At 40.2% G+C, this 20,533-nt stretch overlaps 2 protein-coding genes across 2 annotated transcripts; both read right to left on the reverse strand.

Moving 5' to 3' along the window:
* Positions 1-1,142: 1,142 nt before the first annotated feature.
* On the reverse strand, positions 1,143-5,669 carry foxf2b (forkhead box F2b). The gene is made up of 2 exons (XM_028026861.1): positions 4,146-5,669; positions 1,143-2,135 (listed from the first exon to the last, which is right to left on the reverse strand). Exons 1-2 carry the CDS (start codon positions 5,119-5,121, stop codon positions 1,966-1,968), a joined length of 1,146 nt encoding a protein of 381 aa, XP_027882662.1. The 5' UTR covers positions 5,122-5,669; the 3' UTR covers positions 1,143-1,965.
* A 3,829-nt stretch (positions 5,670-9,498) lies between these two features.
* foxq1b (forkhead box Q1b) lies at positions 9,499-11,035 on the reverse strand. The gene has a single exon (XM_028028822.1). The coding sequence runs from the start codon at positions 10,913-10,915 to the stop codon at positions 10,034-10,036; it is 882 nt and encodes a 293-aa protein (XP_027884623.1). The 5' UTR covers positions 10,916-11,035; the 3' UTR covers positions 9,499-10,033.
* Between the last annotated feature and the right edge of the window lie 9,498 nt (positions 11,036-20,533).

Below are 20,533 nucleotides of genomic sequence, written 5' to 3' on the forward strand. Positions count from 1 at the left end.
GAGAAGAAAAACAGTACCATCCTACTTCTGAATTAAAATTAAAAAAAAACTTTACAAAAAGTAAGAAATTTGCATTAAACACAAAAATAATTAGTCAAAGAGAGGATTTCAGAGGTAGTGCTCAGATTCAATCGCTCCACATATTTCAGTGAATATTTGCTGAAATGTTAGTATTTTCAGGAAAATCCTGGAACTCAATAGAAAGATGGAATAAAGAAAAGAAAAATTTAGGAAGATTTTAGAAGGACAAATTCTGTCCATAGGCCTTAAAATATGAAATATTTCAACTTTACCTTACACCTTACATTGAAACAACTCCTTGGTGATCACAGAAGCAAATATTAAAAAATACTAATAGATTATAGTCCTAAAGAAAATACCATTGTCTTGATTAAAAAAATGCTAATATTTAAGAAATAGGCATCATATGCAAAAAAAAAGAAGAAAGAAAAGGAGCTGAAGAATGTAGTTGGTACATTCCAAAAATGTTACTCTTTTTAGGAAAACAGAATGACAACCAGGATTTGCTGAAAACCAAAGAAACAAATAAAACACATGTTAAACACAACAATAAAAATCTGATCTATAGTTGGAGACCCAGCATTTAGTTTTTCTGCTTCTCAGCTCTCAGACAAACTCATTGAAAACCTCAACCGTCTGTTGTGTCTCCAAAATCAGAGCTGAACGCGACTGCTTCCTGCAACAATCCCATAAAGGTCATCATTTATTTTATTTTATTTTTTTTTCAGTTCATTTTCATAATCTCATAGCTATTTGCTTGTTTTATATTTCTTCTTCCCATTTGGTTGATGTTTGATTGTTGAATTATCACTTTAGAGGAATTCTTGTTTTTAATATAAGTTTGTTCACCCGTGTCCCTTTAGTTTCAAGTAAAGCGCTTTGAATTATTTTGTGTATGAATGGTCCTATGTAAATAAACCTGTCCTGTGGTCAAAACCAAAAGGCATAATATTTAAATTGCCATAAAGACTATGGTTATGAAATAAATTAAATTTAACATTATTTGATGGAGAAAAAACTTAGATCATACTCTGAAACCACCGGATGTCTAAGGGATATTTTATCTATTTTTAATTGTATTAATTTAAGTATGTTTTTCCAGTCCAAGTTGAACATAATTGATGTTGATTATCTCATTTGATCAATTCCGACGAATTTTCCAAGACATTTAACCTTCAGTAGATGTCAGACGTATTTTCACCCTTCACTTTTGAACCCGATTTTCGCGGGGTTTAGGCGGAAAATAATTTATTTTTAACGAATCTTTGTCTGGTTTGAACACGACTGACCCACATTAATTATCCGCCCTGTCTTGGAGAATAACGAGTCTCTGTTGCCAGTATGTAATTACACTTTCTGCTCTGCTTTGGAGACTCATCTCTGTTGTCACTCCTGTGTTTGCAATAATAGGGGCATAAATCCTAAAATATATATCAGCTTTATTGATACCTTTTACAAAGTCAAAAAAGTTGGCAATGGTTATACAATAAGTGCAAGATTTGTTGCAGTTCATGGAAGTCTAAAGCGTTGTGTGTGTACTTATACAAATAATGTAAAAACAACAACAAAAAAATCATAGTTACATGGGTTATAAGTAGTTTGCGCGTGTTACAAGGGCAAACGCATTAACAGTCGGTGTTTCTGAGGCTTCTTTGGAGGAAGAAAGCTCGTCAGGGTTCATTAAGGCGAAGTGGTTTTTACTAAAGATGCCTCTGGGGTTTCTTCGTTCGTTTCCTTCAATGCATTTTCTCCTGAAGTCCAACAGAAATAGACATATTTAAGTTGCACTCAAAAGACAAACACGTGAAAGTGGACGCGGGTGCGTCCACGACTCCTTCAAAATCGACATGTCCGCTTGTTTTGCTTCTGTTTCTTCAGATGTGACGGAGCTGCAGTTTCACTGTGACCGTCGGTGCCCCTCCCTCCCTCTGCGGGGAGTCCGACTCACATCACGCACGGTTTGATGTCCTGACACACGCTCTGCGGGTGGTGGTGGTGGTGGTGGTAGTAGGATCCGCTGGCCGAGGGGTGGAAGGACGAGATGCCGTTAAAGTTCAACACAAAGTCCTTCCTGTCGCACACCGAGGAGTGGCTCTGGTAGCGCGGAATGCCCACTGTGGAGAGAGACACGGGGTGCAGAGTTTTGAGTATGCCGTCATCATCAAAAAAACATTAGCTTTAATGTTCTTTGCATAAATAACATTTTAGAAATCATTGTTTTTGTTTGTTTGATTGTTTTCTTAACGCGCAGAAACATTTTCTAAAATTCTAAATGAATACAAAATCGATAAACAAAAACATCGGATCCAGAAAATAATAATAATAATAATAATAATAATAATAATAATAATAATAATAATAATAATGCAACTAAGAATTTTAATCGTATTTTATAACGTTACAGAGAGATCAGAAAATTATTATTTTTTATCTCTGTTTTAACAGCGCAGTAATACCTTTGTTTATCTGGTTTTATTGAGGTTTCCTATCATGCAAAAGAATTTGTATTTTTATGATTTGTTCTATTAGTTAACATTTTTGAATCAGTAAGGGAATATTTGCATATCTGTATTTTTTTATTATTATTATTTTTGAAAACCTGATATTCATTGTAGGAAGAATGACTGAAAAAAGTGTATCATAAGTACGGATAGGACATCATACATGCATTATGACTATGAAGCAAGAAATACTGTGCCAAAATATGACTGTTGTTATTACTACTCTGATTGTATCTTTCAAATTAGGCTTAAGGTCTTTTTTATATATAAATTATGCTGAATAGAAAGTAGACATACTCTATAAACTCACCAAATATTGTCTTAATTTCAGTTTAAAGTTAGAAAATGTTTATCTTTTAAAAAACAAAATTAAAGGTTCGAAATTAAATGGATTTATTTCTCAAAAAAACCAAAAACTATATTTTCGAAGGCAGCTCATTAACACAACTAACTATGTTTATTTTGATTCGTTTGATTCAGATATGATTGAGGTAATCTATGTTTGTGTCCAGTTCCCATAACGTTCCCAAAACATATTTCCTTTTTTAAACCTGATCTGCTGAAAGTGAATTTGGAATTTGAACGCGAGCTTCTGTTTCCAGAAACAGAAAAAAAAAAAAAAAAAAAAAAATGCGGACACATCGTCGGGGGTCATGAGGACTCCAGATGTGAGCGTTTTTCAGGGGCAGACAGCAGGCTTTCTCCTGCGGGCCACAGCTCGCTGCTCTGCGCCCTTCTCCACACACAACACAGCAGCCTGTGTGACTGACAGCACCGTTAACCCTGCAGCTCGCGTCCTCCACTCAGTCTCTGCGCAAAGTGGAACAACGCGGATGCGCTGCAGTTTATATCCAGCGCCGGTGTGGTCCGACCGGCACAGGCTTTGTTTGGTTAACCTCTGGGACCCTTTCTGGGCTCCGGCGCTGTTGGCTCGCCCCCGTGAAATCCCCAGACTTCGCTAAAGTTTTACTCAGTTCAATTAAAGTAAACGAGGGTGAGCTAGAGACGCAAAAGTGTTTTATGTATTTTAATAATTACAAGGAAATGGACGGCTGTCCAGTAATCATACAAAATGTACATGACGCAAACGCTAATACTAAAGGTTATTTTTTCTAAATTAAAAAACCTAATTATTATTTAAAAACTTTCTTCTATTTTATTATAAGACCTCTGCATGCTCATGGACATTTTTGGGGGGTGTAATTTAATCAACCTTTAACCACCCAATAAAAACTTTAACGCTAATATTATTATTTTTGCTTCACACTCAAAATCAGATCCTAAAACCAATTAAAATTAACACTAATATGGGAAAACTAAATTTAATTACTCTGAATTACAAATATATTATCTTACATAGACAAAATCCCTTTTTTAAGATAAACATCTTTTATAATACACACCTAAATGTGGAATATTGTGGTTCGTTATATTTGAACAGTCATCTTGGTTTTAGTGGAATGGACATCTTCCATCATACATGGACATCATACAGTTTCTCCAGCAAATAATATTTAAATGAGAGGTTTAAAAGAAAGATAGTCAATTGGTTTTCTACCCTGACTGCCTCATATCAGACTGGTTTAGTGCTCATCAGTTTGAGACATGAGCTCGTGTTGGTACCTGATATGTCAGCTGAGTGGCTGTCCCTGCCGTTCTGGTGGAGGTAACTCTGCTCCAGAGAATAGGGCGACATGCCGGAGTGTAAACCGGACGACGCCGTGCTGCTGGAGGCCAGGGACTGCTGTTTGATGTAGGGGGAGCCGCCGGAGGAAGCCCAATGCGCGGACGTTGAGGCGTACGGGGAATGGCCGTCCAGTGCACTGGCCATAGCCGGAGAGGACGGGACAGGGCTGCTGCTGCTGTCCGGCCCATACTCCCCGCTCGGAGGGACAGGGCAGCTCGCCATGTACGTAGATCCGGGGCTTGGGGACATGTGGGGGACATGGTGGCCCCCACTCAGGCCGTCGTATCCTCCAGCCATCGAATTGCTCATCATGTCCAGGTTGTAGCTGTTGCTGTGACAGGCAAGGGTGGCGGATGGAGCCTGGAAGTCGAAGCTCTGCGGGAGAATAGAGGTGCCGAAGCCGATGCCGTTCATCATCCGGTACATGGGCTTCAAGGCTTGGCATTTCCTCCTGAAGCCTCTTGGTCTGCGCCGAAACGAACCCTCTTCGAACATGAACTCGCTGCCCGGATCGATGGTCCAGTAGTGGCCTTTCCCGGGCCGGCCTAGTCCTTTGGGCAGCTTGATAAAGCACTCGTTCAGTGACAAATTATGTCGGACTGAGTTCTTCCAGCCTTGATATGAACCTCTGAAGAACGGGAAGCGAGCCTGCAGGAACTGGTAGATCTCACTGAGGGTCAGACGTTTGGTCGGCGAGCTTTGTATTGCCATGACGATAAGAGCGATGTAGGAGTACGGAGGCTTCTCTGGTCGCCTCAGACCCGAGCTGCTCTTCTTTCCCTTGGCGCCCGCAGAAGCGCTTTCCGTGGCGGCCTGTGAGCTCAACATAGCGGGGTGCAAGACGCCGGACGCCGGGCTGGATCTCAGAGGAGGCGGAGGGTCCAGCTGCTGCTGAGTGGTCTCGGTTGTCATGTCAGCACTGACGTACAGCTGGCGTAGATAAAAGAGAGAGGGAGGGAGAAAGAGACTCAGGAGCAAAAAAATATGCAAAGCTCCAATCCAGTAAGCGCTGCACCACCAGTGGTCCCCAAAATCTGAGCGCAAAATGGAGAGAAATCTGTCTCCAGTTACGCACGACTCTCCCGTTACGCACGGTGCTCCTTTGACGCATGCAGAACGCACGGCGGCTACGCACTGACAGAGAGAGGAAGAGGAAGGGAGAGTGGGGGGAGCTCGGTATCCACCGGAGACTGAGTGTCCAGGGCTCCGCTGGGTGTCACACCGGCGCTAAGTGGCGCTGTGTGACGCGCCGGGTGGCCATCGACCTCCTTAAGGAGGAAGCGCCAAAAAACCCTGGGTCTTATTGCACGCAAGAGTCGAGACAAACAAATACCGACCACCTATCATTTCATAAATCTTTCTTCCCTCTGCGGGAGCCCCCCACCCTTTCTCCTCAGCTTCACTCTCAGTGACGAAAACAGCCTCTCCAAACCCCTCCCACACCCACACCAGAACTGGCCCGAGTCCACTGACCGTTTTGAGCTGCGTTAGCGCCCCACATTCTCTCCTCTCCTTGTCTTCTTTCTTCCCTCCCACCTCTTCTCCTCGAGTCTGGACTACACGCAAATAAGCGATCTATCAAACCTCCCCCAGACATCCCAATCAACAGCGCCACACGCCTTCCGCACAAGGTAAAAAAATAAAAATAAAAAAATCCCTCCTTTTTTAAATGACGCAATTTGAGCCACAAAAATTACTCCCACCACAATATCTCTGCAAACCCGCCAATGTGCCCAGAATATACAGCTCTTCATGCAATCCGTCCCCATTTATGAAGAATGCCTAGCTCTGTGGTATTTGTATTATTTTGCTCATAATTTCCTCCCAAAATGGCCCAGAGGATAACAAAAACAAACTGTGCCGGTGCCGGACTAGCAGAGGGGCGAGGAGTGTGAGAGATGGAGGTGGTGGTCTTTACCGTGCGTGTAAGCAAGGGGTCGGGGGTGGGGGGATCTGCTCTGAGTAAATGACTTTGACATGAGTGGAAGCAGGCTTTTTCCATCAAGCCCGGCCCTGGATACCACACACAGCGCGCCAGTGTCAGCTTACCGCCCCAGGGCCGGAGCTTGTCCCAGGGGCCCCGCGTTCATTAGAGAGAGAAAAGCGAAATTAGGCGAGCGGGCGTCGACAGTTTCCGCCCCTATGGAGACATCATACACAGATTTGTCCGACATGATGGAGTTCTCTATCCCATAAAGGTAATATCAACATCCGCTCTTCAACGAAGCGGTGATGAGCACAGAAACATCAGAAACTTCAATAGCTGTGCACCATTTTCATAAAATAGACAAAGTGGGATTTATTATTATTATCAAAGAAGAAATGACCAGAACTCTACATATAAACTATATGTAATTTCAGATTAATTTCTTGCCCTCACATGTTCGTTTACGTACCCTTTTAAAATTTTAGATGGCTCCAAAACACAGCCGCTGCATCAACCTTTGCACTTTACAAAACAAAAGGCTGTGCGTGTGGATAAAAATCAGTTTCTCACAATGACACACACGTACATACACACGCACTAGTAACGGCTCCAGAAATTTCCTGTGACATCAAAAAAACGTATGACCCCCGCTGAGATCAGGATGCCTCGGTTTGCAGAGGCAATCTTTGTTCTGGGGGTCCGCTTTGAAGACGCTGATCCGGCCGCTTTTTACGGACCGCAGCTTCAGCTCGGCTCTAATTTGGTCTGTCGGAAATATCCCAGCGATCAGCGGCCACAGCTCTGCAGAGGTTTTTGGTGATAGAGCGTTCTGGTCATAAAATTTAGAAACGAGGCCGGAGACCCAAATGAACACAATAGCATCAGAATGAAAGCTTCTATTTGTTTTTAGGGTTATTCTCAGGAACCTATATATATATATATATATATATATATATATATATATATATATATATATATATATATATATATATGTGTGTGTGTCCAGGGCAGATATTAAGGGAACTTTAGCACATGTAAAAAAATTACATATATATATATATATATATATATATATATATATATATATATATATATATATATATATATATATATGTAATTTTATATACATATAAAAAATATGTAAAAAATGACATATATATATATATATATATATATGTAATTTTTTTACATGTGCTAAAGTTCCCTTAATATCTCCTTATTATGTTTATACAAAATATAATAAAAACCAAAATACAGCATAATACAGCATGCACTGCCTTGTGGGCAGTAGTGTAATATTTGTTTGGCTACAGTGCTTTTGTCCTGCCTCTCTGCTTGTGCTTCCTGCGGCGGTGCCGGGAGCTTTGGAGCTGCCTCTGCGGGACTGTGGGGGGTCAGCCACGGTTCATTCTGGCCGGAGTGACAGAATGTTTGGACTTCCTAACATTGTGCCTGCCTTATAGTTCAGTTTCAATCCTCTGTGCCTCTCATTTGCAGCCCGAATAGGCCTCGTGTTCAGTCCACTCGGAGGCGTAGCAGCGATGCAAAATTTGAAGCATGCGCATTAACTGTGCAGAAAAAAAAAATTACAATAATGTGAGATGCTGTGAAGGCCTCGAGTCACGTGACCGCACCTAAGACAGGTGTGTTGTTCCGGAGTTTCACCTCCAGGTTGCAGCATTGTCCCTGCAAACAGAGAAGAGTCTCACCTGTCACCTGGAGCACTTCTCCTCCTCCTGCTCCTCTATTCGGTTCGCAGCTCCTTCAAAAGGTTCATATTGTGTTGGATAAAATCCGCAGTTGGTATCTTAACATATATTACGTCACAATAGTTGACCAAAGTTAAGTATTTAAATCGCCCATATGAATATCAAAGATATTGTGTAATTTATCACATTAACGTTTGCTGTCCTCATTTATGCTTTACAGCAAAAGCATGAAAACAACCCAAACCGGATCATTTAGCCCGGTTTGTTTTAAAACATTTAAATGCTTCAAAAATCCGTTTTTGATTTATTCAGTATTTTATTTAGTAGAGGTTAACTCAGTAATACCACATTGAATTTTTTTCTTTCTTTCTTGGTGCTAAAATTCCAATGCTTTAATTTCTTTTAAAATTGTGTCTTAAATAATTAAATGAAAGGTCCTCAGCGCGTAATTTTAATTTGAATTATTTATGTTTTGATTCATGTCACATTAAACCGAGAGCGTAACAGACTCGCCACTGTTCGGAGAAAAAACAAAAATTGTAAATATTGAATGGTTCCAACTTAATTTGGCCAGTTTTGATTTTGTATGTAAGTGAATATGAATTGGCCTTATTTGTTTTTCAGATGACGGCATGGGGACAATCAGGAGCAATCGATTCCTAATTTAGTAATTGTTCATTCCCATACGCTGTGGCCAAGAGTTTTTTTTCTATTTTAAGTCCTGAGTTATTTCTAAGAAGCACACTGCTTGGATGTTGTTTGTTTTGCTTTTCTATGTCCCACTGTTGGCTGCGGAGTCGGAAGTCCGTTTCAGGACCGTGGAGAGCAATTGAAGCCCCTCCGGACAGAAACTCTTAACAAGCTGGGGGGACGTGTACGTAGATTGATTTCTACATTTCTGAGCAGAATCAAATAAATATGACATTTTTCCCCATTTGAAAAAAAAATCCACTTTACTGAGTAAGACACATTCCACAGTGCCTGCAGCATTTTTTAGGGAGCGGGGAGGGGGGGGGGGGTAAATTAACTATAAATTGATCACATTATAATTAACTCTTAAATGATGTTCTATCATAAAAAAATAATAGCAACAGCAGTAATAATTTAATTAAAAGATCCTCATGCTGTCCTCATGTTTAAGCTATTTCTTTTATGGTTGTAGACTTTTTGTCTGAGACAGATAATTTGTTGTGGCTCTGAAAGCCAAAAATGTTGTTTGTTTCAAATGCGTTGTGCAGAATAACAAACATCTAGTTTATTTTTTTGTGATAAACAGCGCAGAGATATTTTTGGTGCATTATGTCCTCAATGTACGGTGTGCAGACTTTATATAATAACAGAGCAATCTGATATTTAAACCGTCTCTATGTAATATTCACTCTTTGATTCAATATTCAATGTCCTCCTGATTATATGTGTTTTTCTCTCAGTTTGCCCTTTCTCTTAGAAAACACTAAATTGTGCATTTTTCCACATTTACATTTAAAACTCAATGACATGAAGCTGGATTTCCAGCATCATTAAAGCTCTACATGATGTGATTCTGCAGCAGGTGTTTTCCTCCCTACCTCATGTGCACCTGTTTCTATTTCAATATTCCCCAGCACAATTCCCTTTGATTGTTTTGAATGAAAAAGTCACCAAACAGTATGATCCCATTTTTGTCACGTTTTTATTCACAAAAATATCAAGCATGCATCTATCTATCAATCAATCAATCAACCATCCAGTCAATCAGTCTTAGGAAAACCATTTCATGTTTCCATGCCGTTTCTTGTGGAGCCGCATAAATACAATGCAGCTTCGTCAATATTTAATATATTATACATATTATACATTACAGCAGTTCATACAAAATAAAACAAAAATATAAATAAAGTGACATATTTATATTATAAGAAACAAAAGAAATGACCAAGGAACCGTGGATACATAAAGACAAACACAACTAGTGCGCGCGCACGCATGCACTCACACACACATTCACACACGCAGAAAGGAACAAGCTGATGACACTATTTTTAGTTTGTCACCACACAGTTAGATCTGTTTTGACAACACAAGCGTTTGCTTTCGACACGACAGTAGTTTGGTCACTATGAGTCCCGCACAGTTAAATAAGTGAAGCGCTGGATGTAGAGAACATCCATTTAGATGCAGTTTGTTTTTTGTATTTTTTTTATTTTTTTTATGACAGCAGGGAGTCTATGTGGAAGCCTCGGGCTCTGCTGGGCACCTTGAAGGCAGCTTCAGGTGCGACCCTGCCCACTGCCGTCGCATGCCGGTAGGGATCCCTGCCGGGCTCTGTGCTGCTGTACGCCGCCTCAGACAGATATGGATGATGTACCGGATAGTTCAGAGCGTATTGCAACGTGTGGGCTCCTGAGGGCCAGTACATCTGTGGGGTGGGCTTCTGTGTGTCAGGGTGGCGCTCCTCTCTCCTTTTGAACGGCGTGCTGAGGATGCTGTCAATGGCGAAGGAGCTGGTGAACTTGGCCCCCACTCTCTCCTCTGCGGCCGGGAACCGGGTGTCTTCATTCAGCATGTCCGGGCTCTCCTGCTCTTTGGGGCCCCTCTTGGCGATGCGCTTCCTTCTGCGCCGGAAGACCCCATCAGCGAAGGTGTATTCGCTGTGCGGGTTCAGCATCCAGTAGTTGTCCTTCCCCCAGGGCCTGGACGGGTCCCGGAGCACTTTAAGGAAGCAGTCGTTGAGTGACAAGTTGTGACGCACGGAGTTCCTCCAGCCGGTGTAACTGCCTCGGAAAAACGGGAACTTCTTCATCAGGTAGTCGTTGATCTCTGCCAAAGTCAGACGGCCGCTGCTGGACTCCCGGATGGCCATTGCGATGAGGGCAATGTAGGAGTAGGGAGGCTTTGGTCTGCGGGTGTACGGCTTCCCTTTGCCGCTCTCGCTGCCTTGAGTGACAGGTGCCGGGCTGTTGGCCACGCAGTCTCCGTCTGAGCCGAGCTCATCCCCGGACAGAGGAGAGGGAATCCCCCCGTCTGGCTCCATGCAGAGCTCCAGTGGCTTCTGGGCAAAGTGGTGCGCGGAGAAAACTTCAAGTTTCATTTCCCTGAATCAAAAAAGGAGAAAAATCAGAGTTTGTGCTTCAGCTAATCAGCAAAGCAGGTGGAGCTGCAGGCACCCTGAACCTCGATGTGGAGCTGCAGAACACAGATATGTCTCCCGAGACACGCTAGTCTTGCTTTAATACAATGCCTCCGTAAGGGACAGCCCACGGGCGGAGTTTGCGCGTCAAAACCATTGAAGCGGCTGAGTTATGTATGTGGATGTATGTGCGTAATTGGAGGCTGGCATGCAACATGAGGGAGGGGGAGAAACATAAAAAAGGGTGGATAAAAGAGGTGAGACAAGGAAGGTAAACAATTACAGTCAAAAGCATATCTATCTATCTATCTATCTATCTATCTATCTATCTATCTATCTATCTATCTATCTATCTATCTATCTATCTATCTATCTATCTATCTATCTATCTATCTATTTTGAAGAACCCTGACTAATCTGCAGAAAACCACCAGACAGACAGATTTTTTAGACAAACAGACAAGCATGTTTTTCTTGTTACTTGAACTCTTGTCATTCTTCACTGGAACAAGGAAGAAAGGCAAGCACAGCACAAATATTAAAGAAAAATATTTGGATAAGATCCACCTAACACACAATGACTATGTAAATTCACAGGTTAGCTAACAAGGCGTAGAGAATGAGGAAAACAAATGCTTTAGAAAATTGCCTGAAAGGTCAGTATAAGTTCAAAGGAGAGGCTCAATTAGACCTGCCTCCAAAACAGCATCTTCACAAAATGACAGCCGGCAGTTTATTCTGAACTGCAGCGATGAACGAAGGCAAACATGAACCTCTTCTCAGTTTGATTAGCCTGTCTCATTGCTGTGGTGAAATTTGGTCCTTCTCTACCTTATATTGAGTGTAAAGCTTTTTTTGTAGCACCTTTCAAAAATCACAAAGTGTCTTTCAAACAGAGTGAAAAAACACAAGTTCCATTAAACATAAGCAGATTTTAAAACAAAGAATTTTTAGAGGGTTTTTAAAGGAAGACACTGAGTCCACTCATTGGCTTTAGCTAGCTTCAGACAGGTTACCTCACATACAGAAAACTTTATTAAACAGAAAGTTTTTTTCATTGTGCGTTCAATGGCTGCAGGGAAGCCGTGTAATGAAGCTGCAAAACAAGCCCACACCATTACTCTTCCACCACCAAGCTCGAGAATTGGAATGAGTCATTTGTGCTGATATGCTGTGTTAAATTTTCTCCAAAGATAGCACTTTGCATTACGGCTCAACATCTCTACATCTCAACTGTTCTGGGGACATTGCTCCAGAGGTCTTGTGGTCCATAGAGGGGGATTTTTGCAAACTAAAGTTGAGCTGTCATGTTTTTTTTCTTTTCAATAAGAGACTTCTATCCTTCCAAACAGGCCATGCTTATTCATTCTTTTCCTAACTATCCTGTCAAAAATTGTAACATTTAAGATGCTATGGCTGGTACAATCTGAGATAGAGGTTGTGGGTCTTTGCGATTTCTTTGAGCAGTGTGTAGTTTGTACTTGGGGTGAATGTGTTGGGATGTCTGTCCCTGGGAACGCCTAGCTGCATGAAATGTTTTTAATGTGAATAATCTTTTGCACTGCAAAATAAAGGATTTCAAGTAGAGAAATTACAAGTCGCAAGGCAATTGGTTATTTCCTTCCATCTTGCCATTGTATTGACACTTCTCTAGGCAAGAATTACTAATTAATCAAGTACATTTGATCAGCAGTTATGTTCCCTCCTAAATTTACGTTTTCTGTTCCACGCACAACTTCTTCCTTTTGAATATTTTAGATTACTCTAGAATGAATTTGTGGAATCTGTTGCACAGTTTTGTAAGTTTTATTTCAATATTTCAATAAATTCAGAAGGTAGCAAAGACCACATTATTTTTTTTTTATCAAATCTCGGACGTAAAGCTTAAGAAATGAAAGCGGATGTTCTTTCTTTTGACTATAACTACGATTGGTTAAACAACATTTCATAAGACTTTTGTAGTAGTTCAATTGTATTCTAAATGTACAATGATTTGATTTGAACTGGGAAGAAGTTGTTGCACTTTTGGTGAAGATAAATTACTTTATTACTTTATGGGCAATATTTTGGATTCTCATATCAGTCACACCTTGTTTCATTACAGTAATTCAAGGTTTAGACTTTCATCAAGTTTTCCTTTTGATAAGAGTCAGTCTTATTTCATTGAGTCCACAAAAATTCTGTGACGTAATCCATATTAACCATTGACGTCAACTCATTCCTATCGCTGTAGTACAGAGAATCTAAAAAAACTCTTCAGTGAAAAACACAGGGAATACTGAAGTGTTCACAAGGGCAGGTCTGCAGAGAGGTGGTGGGCCAAACATGAGCTGAAGCCTTTCTGTTTGACTTTGCATATTTGTCTCCAGCATACTTTTCTTCGGGTACTCTGGTTTGAACATTTCTATCATCCTACCCCCTAGTGATACCAACACCTAATGTCTTTAACGTCACCAATGTCAGTATTTCTTAATTCCAATCCTCGGGGACCACTGCAATGCATGTTTTAAGTGTTTCTCTTGAGTCACGCACTTGAGTTTAATAACTGGGTGATTAACAAGGTTTTGCAGCACTCGAGGTCAAGCAATCACTTGAAACAGGAGTTCTGGAACAGAGACACATCTGAAATATAGAGTACACTGCCCTGTACGGATGAGAGCATGAGAGCAAATCTGATGCATGAAATGCATTTCCATGTTCCTTTGAGCTGTCAAAAACTATTTATTAAATCATTCAAAAACAATTACCAAAATTAAGAATAAAAATTTGAAAAATGTTCCCTTGAAGCATGCAAATTTCACCCCTTCTACATATTGACAAAAAGACATTGTGTAGCCATATTTTACTTTCGCCCACTGAAATTTACAAGAGACCATATCGGGAGTCGATATTACGTAACTTCACAATGCTGACGCCTGTAAACCAAACCTTAGTGGCACAAAATGACTTTCAAGCTCCCCTTTCATCACCTCAGTCAGACGACGAAGCAGACAAAGGAGAGCTAACATGAGTTATGAGCTTCAGGGTAGTTAAACTGCCGCCTTGGCCGCTCCTTCTCCCTCAGTTTTTTTTATAGGGGGCCCTGAACACTAACATAAGCTTTAACTTTGTCCACTCCTTTGCTGTCCTGCATTTCCACCTACATATTGCAAATGAAAACAAAAGAAAACAAAAACAAAAAAAAAACCTTGAATATCTGCTTGAGTAAAAGCCAAATAAGTCATGGTCACAGTAAAGCATCTGAAGCCTTAATAAGAGCAGACAGGTTAAAGCGTTCTGTTTAAATGTAGCACTCTAGCACTAATGAAAGACCTGATTACAGACAGTACTCTGAACTGTTTGATAATGGTCCCTTCTGGTTCTCCCTTCTGAAAAGCAGATTTTCAGAAGGGAGTGTAAGTTAAGAATGCAAACTTGAAGTCCCTGTTTTTTTACCATTATGTTAAAAGAGCCTGAAGGAGCCTTTGTTTCTGTGCATTCAATGTTCTCAGGTCACTTTGTACTGTAGCTGTTCAGCTCAAATATGGTGCAATGCAATTGTTTTCTTTACTTTATGGTTGTTGCCTTTTAATTGTTTTACATAAAAGACCCAAACATAGGGCAGCGCTGTAGAGAACATATTAGAGGCGGCAAAATAAATACTGAATTAGAGTAAAATACTCTGGTATGATACTGTGATGCTTTTAAAATCAGATTGTTAAACTGTTTTGTGATTTTTCACTTATTTGTCTGAAGAGAATAGTAATAAATCCACAGATTCACAGATTGTTGACAGTTTGTAGCAGTCCAATTTAAATTTGGCTCTTTACCAAATTCTTTATGACTACACACAGCAGTAATTAATTTCTTAGTTTAGAGCCCTTTCTGTGATTGATTCAGTTTTTTTATATTCAAATGGTAAATTTTTTGGAAGGGTGAAAAAAAACAGTTAATGTCCAAAGAAAACCTCGCATGTTTTCGAGTGTCCTTATCACAACTTGTTTTGCAGAATGATGAATGGAAAAGAAATCAAAGGCAGTCAGATATCAAAGTTAAATCTCTGCTTTTTTTTTTTTCTTGGAGCAGCTGAGAGTTAAAAAACAAATATTGTAGCAGAAACTCATGATGGCGACTGCTGCGCGGATAAATCCAGAGCTGAGGAAACCATCATTATCGCCACGCTGTGGAGATGCAGAGAAAGATGCCACACTGATGGTGGGTGTTGCTGCGTTGTTTTGTTTTTTTTACATTTCTTTGCAAAATTGCAGTGAAGGTGGATTTAATTCCACTTTCTCTGCCAGAATGACTGCACACTCACACATATATGCTGGAAAGAGAGCACACCTGTTCTCAGTTTGAAATCAGAGGTGGATAAACGACTTCCCAGCAGGTATCAGTGCACTGTCACATTATCATTCCTATCATTTTTTTGGGGTTAGGATAGATTTAAATCCTTCACATGTTTTTAAGAAGCAAAAATTAAGTTTCAACTTTAGTTTTTGTTGATATGAAGTACTCCATGAATTTACATAAATGTAAATTCATTGAGCGCCTGAACTTTATCTAATGCACCAACCAGCAGACAATTACAAATGATAATCAAACACAAGATTTGACTGACCAAGCTTGAATTTATTGGAAATTATCTTCAATTCACACATTCAGACTCAAATTTATGTTAAACCTTTCTTCCCATTCAGCTTCTGCAACAACAGCAAAATTGGCATGAACCTCAGTGTTTGCTGGGTTTTTTTCTCAAAATGATCCCAAACACAACAAAGTAAATTTATGGCTGGAATCTATTAATGTAGGTGCATGCGTTTACATGTTTTGAGAGATAGTCCAAGATCAATGCAAATTTGTGAATAGGATTTTTTTTTCTTTTTAGCAATTGATGGTGTTTACTGCATGATCACACCAAATGAAATCAAAGTTAGTCAAAAGTATGATTAAAAGTCCAAAATTATCACAGCACTCTTTTCCATGAGAACTGTATGTAAACTTTTTACCAGCACTTTGAATTGAAACTTAAAAAGACATAATTCTTACACAACCTGTTAATATCTGTCTCCTAAAATTGGGACTTTGTTAGTTTAGTTCACCTTTAGATGTTTCTGTTTTGAGCAGCTGGAGAAATCTCTTTTAATTGTTGTCATGTGTGGAATTCCAGTTATGTAAATTCATTGGGTGAATCCTCTGCTCCAAAAATAGCCCCACCTCTCTGCAGCGGTCTGCGCTCACACGCTAACCCTTGTCTGCATGTCTCTGGATGACTTCTTACCTGTATCTCATCTTTGTTTTCTTTCTTCTCTGTGAGTGAAGGGTGTCCAGCCCCCATGTCTTTGTATAAACAAAGCGTGGGCTGTTTGTGTGTATGTGTGTGTGTATATGTTTGTGTGAGCAGGGCCAAAAGAGGCTCTGCGTAGCTGAGATTCCCAAGATTCCTGTGCAGCAGATTTGGTCTCTGACGGAGGCCTCTGATGATCCGACATGCTCCAGTGGGGCACACAGGTAGGTACAACCGCCTGTCTGCGCCACAGACAACCTTAAGTTCAAGCATTCCATCTTAATTCCACTCATTCCTGCAGCCATGGTGCTGGAGTTTGTTTGTGGGGGAGTGTTTCTGGCAGCAGCTGTTTGTCTGATCAGGTGTGGGTGTTTGGAACTGTGAGAAAATGTTCTACTGAAAAATGGAAGATGCAAGCATTCCATCTAGTTTATTCTTCAAACGGTGATTACTGTAATTATCCTAAAATGCAGGCTGTCGAAATGTTCACTTTCTGTTCTGCTGTGTTCCTGCAGAATCATACCTTTATATTTCAGAAGATGAATTTGGGGGAAGGGGAGGGAGCATATCCCCCCTTTCATATAATCACACCTGAGGAGAAAAAGTTTCCATAAAGCTGTTTCCAAGCTTTCCAACCAGAAATCTACATCAGTAATTTTGGGTTGACACCTGATCCAGACATAAACAGAACAAAATAACGCACCGTGACACCTGAAGCTTGCACATGTGTGGTTTGGTAAGCCCGAATCTCTTGGAGCCTTTGTGTCAGCGATTAATAAATAAAGTCTGTTGAAACAGAGCATCATATCCTGAAGTCTCTTGGCAGCTGCTTGTTGCTATTTTGGTTCACCTATTCTTACCTGAGGTGCTCACACCCTGCCAGGCCCAGGGAGAGGAAAAAAAAAATATAGATACAAACAAATGCACAAAGCCAACAGGGGTGTAATTAAAGTAATTAAGGAGAGAGGTGAAGTACAGGTGAAGCAGCTGTGAAAGTCAGCTTGGTGATGCCAGAACGAAGGGCTAAGCTCCTTATTGTGCTAACATATGAAATACATCATTAAGGTTTTTTTTTAGCCTCAAATTACATGATTTTTAGAACATGGTAGGTTTTTGTGTGTTTGTATTATTCCGGAAGTGTGACCACCATTTGGCTTATAGAGCTGATTTCAGTTTTTTACCATTTTACCATCTTGTTTAGCACTGAATAAGAACTCAAAAAGCTGCATTTTGAAGAAGCCTCAAAATGCAGCTTCCTCTTGTTGGCAGCAAACCAAACAAGAAAAAAACAACTTGACTTAACTACAGCATAGTTGTTTTGGTGCAAAATGTGACGCTGATCAAAAGTGGTTGCTCTTTATTTTTGTGAGTTGTGAAATTGTATTTTTTTAACTACTTTTCCCCCAATTTTCATCATCTTAAAAACTGGAGAGAGCTGTTCTTACCTTAGTGTTGGCAATAGTTGTTCTGGTTTTCTTATTTGACTGTATGACAAGAGCATTAGGTACTGTGATAATGGGGAAAGACTGTGTATTTCTAAATTTGCTCCCCCATTTTACAGCATAATCATGGAGGCTGGGTCATGACAAAATTGCTGCTAAATTGAGGGGTGTTAAACTACAGTCCTCCAGTTTAGTGGTGACCTGCCACTTTTAATTATGTCTATGTCTCTATACACCTGAAACAAATATCTTAGGTCATTAGTATGACTCTAAGAATTCACCAGAGACAGATGTAAAAGTTGCAGGGCAGGACTAGAATTTGAGGAACTTGTTCAAGATAGAATATGAGACATCTTTAAAAGTAACATTTGCAGAGAAACAGCTGTCACACAAATGCACAATCTTTTTACCAGCCTCAATGCAAGCAAATAATGCACGACTATATAGATTTTATTTGTCTGTTATGGTTATGCAGACGTACAGTAACAGTAACAAAGCTGTGTGAGCATCTGTTACATGTTCTGCCTGTGCATGCCTGGGTTCTCTCCAGTTACTAACTAAAACATGCATGCTAAGGTAATCTGAGATGCTGAGAAAATGTTCCTTTGGTCTGAGTGTATGCATGGTTTTTTGTCGTGCATCTTGCCCTGTAATAGATCGGTGACCTGTTCTGGACAAACACCGATTCACACACTGGATATGAACTCCAGCCATCCATGGAACTGAAATATATAAAGTGGGTACAGAGAGTGGATGTACAGATATTCTAGGTTGGCCAGTCATCTGACATATTTGTTAAATGTGTTGAAATATATCACTTTTTTTAGGCCATGCTGTCCAGATTTGACATGTGCAACAACACTGACAGTCAGGCTTGGTCTCTTTGCTGGGATTGTTGCTCATCTCGTTAAGTCAAGTGACAAATTCTACGGAAGCCAGTGTAGTCCCCCTAAGTACTTTAAACATTACATGCATAAATTCTATCTAACAGAAATTCATCAAATAAAACACTGGTCAAAAGTGGTTTACCAGTTACAATAATGAAACAATTTTAAAACATCCACATTTTCAAAGTATTTTTGCTTTCCTTTAATATTTCAAAATAGAATAGAAAAATTGCTTTCCAGACTCATATTTTTTAGACTTTAGGTTTTATTTTCCTCACCTTTTCAGTCCAGTCTTGTACCTGAGTGCAGCAGCAAATAGTGCATTATGTGCCAAAGTTATCTACAGCAAAACACTGTCTGATGAAAGTCATTTATTCCAGAATTGGGAAACAAATCCATCAAGGATATGAAAAATGCATGATCCCCCTCTTGGTCAGGCTAAACTTTAAGAAATCTTTACCACTACTAATGATGAATAGTTTAAAATATTACAACAGTCTTGCTTCATGGAATCAGAATGGAAACACATGACACATAGTGTCATTTTTGACATTTTCAGGGCTAAAGTCCACACAGTAACATAGAAACCTTCCACTGAATCTAAAGAGCTTTGTCAATTCCTAAAATCTGATCACAATCTAAAAATTCACAACAAACCACTCAGGAGGAAATCAGAGCCGACTGCACCCCTTCATCCAGACTGGAGAATGTTACTGCTTAAACATTTCTGTCAATGAACCTCTGTCATGCGGGTCAGACGGGATTTCATACCTATGGTTGTATCTCCCACTGTCGTCCATTGAAACTCTTCACACGCTAAGCCCTCCTATCATGTTGAGTTGGAAGGCTTGCAGAGTTCTCAGGGAGCAGGTATGGATAGGGCGGGGGGCAAAAAAGAAAGAGAAGCAATGATTGATCTCAGCCATAGACACCTCACTTTATCGCTGCGGCTGATAGGACCTACCTCTATTCAGCTATGCTGTAGGCTGTTTTAGTGTAAGCATAAACACAAGGCCAAATCAGTACCTGTGCTGCTCTGTTTACCTGGCAGCCGTTCAGCCCCTTTCTGTCTAAACTTGAAATAGGATCCAAACACTCTACTCACGCATAGCAGTTTGCACGAGATGCTTTCCCTGCCTCCCAACCTACCACAGGACTCCTTAGCGCTATTTTTGCTCTATCTGAACCATAACCACCCCTCTTATTTCTTTGATTGAGAGGTGGAACATTTAGCTTGGGGGCTTTGACTGCAAACAAAACACTGATTTTGAGCGGTTACCAAGGAATTACTTCACTAACAACCCCAACAAACACTGCTGATGGATTGCATTAGTGTGGCTTTACTACTTTTGAGGAGGACAGGTTGGTGGTTGACTTTGGTGGTTATTCAGCACATTTCTCCAACTTGTCCAACAAAGTGTTTCCTACGATCATCAACTTTTGTTAGTGCATAACATTTTAAGCAGGACTTGAAGCTCTACTTTTTTGTTTCTACATTCATTGATTAACTTTGCTTTCTGCAACAAAAAAAAAACAACAAAATAAAAACTTTATGGAAGTTCTGTGGCCCAGAATTGTCTTCTGTGAAGCAGAATTCAGATGTAAGGTACAGGCATCAAAACAGTAATGAAAAATTAAAGTACAACACACTCAAGTACTATTATGTGTTCACCCTTTCAGACTGACCTTTTTTCCTTCCAAAGATCAACTTTCTTGGCACAAAAGACGCTGGTGTGGCCTTTATAAGGTATCATGGCCTTTTGTCACTCATAAACACGTATCGTTAGGAAGGCCTAAGGGTTGGAAGGTTGATTCACTGAACTTATAAATAAAACATGTAGCTTTAATTTGCTTAGAGCTTGCGTGTAAGGTGAAAAGAGTCAGAAAATATTATGACTTGCTATAAAATCCAGTGTCCACCAACTTGAGGATAGAAGTATTTTCCTTTTTCCAGTGTATCTGGTGATATTTCACACACTTTTTA

Source organism: Xiphophorus couchianus, chromosome 9 (genome assembly GCF_001444195.1).
Source record: "Xiphophorus couchianus chromosome 9, X_couchianus-1.0, whole genome shotgun sequence".
Lineage (NCBI taxonomy): Eukaryota > Metazoa > Chordata > Actinopteri > Cyprinodontiformes > Poeciliidae > Xiphophorus > Xiphophorus couchianus.

What these genes read in the sequence shown, in the direction of transcription:
- foxf2b (XM_028026861.1), bottom strand. Translation starts at nt 5,121, where the DNA reads ATGACAACCGAGACCACTCAGCAGCAGCTGGACCCTCCGCCTCCTCTG. An exon ending in CCACTCAGCTGACATATCAG is followed by an intron (nt 2,136 to 4,145) that starts GTACCAACACGA and finishes CTCTCTCCACAG; the next exon opens with TGGGCATTCCGCGCTACCAG.
- foxq1b (XM_028028822.1), bottom strand. Translation starts at nt 10,915, where the DNA reads ATGAAACTTGAAGTTTTCTCCGCGCACCACTTTGCCCAGAAGCCACTG.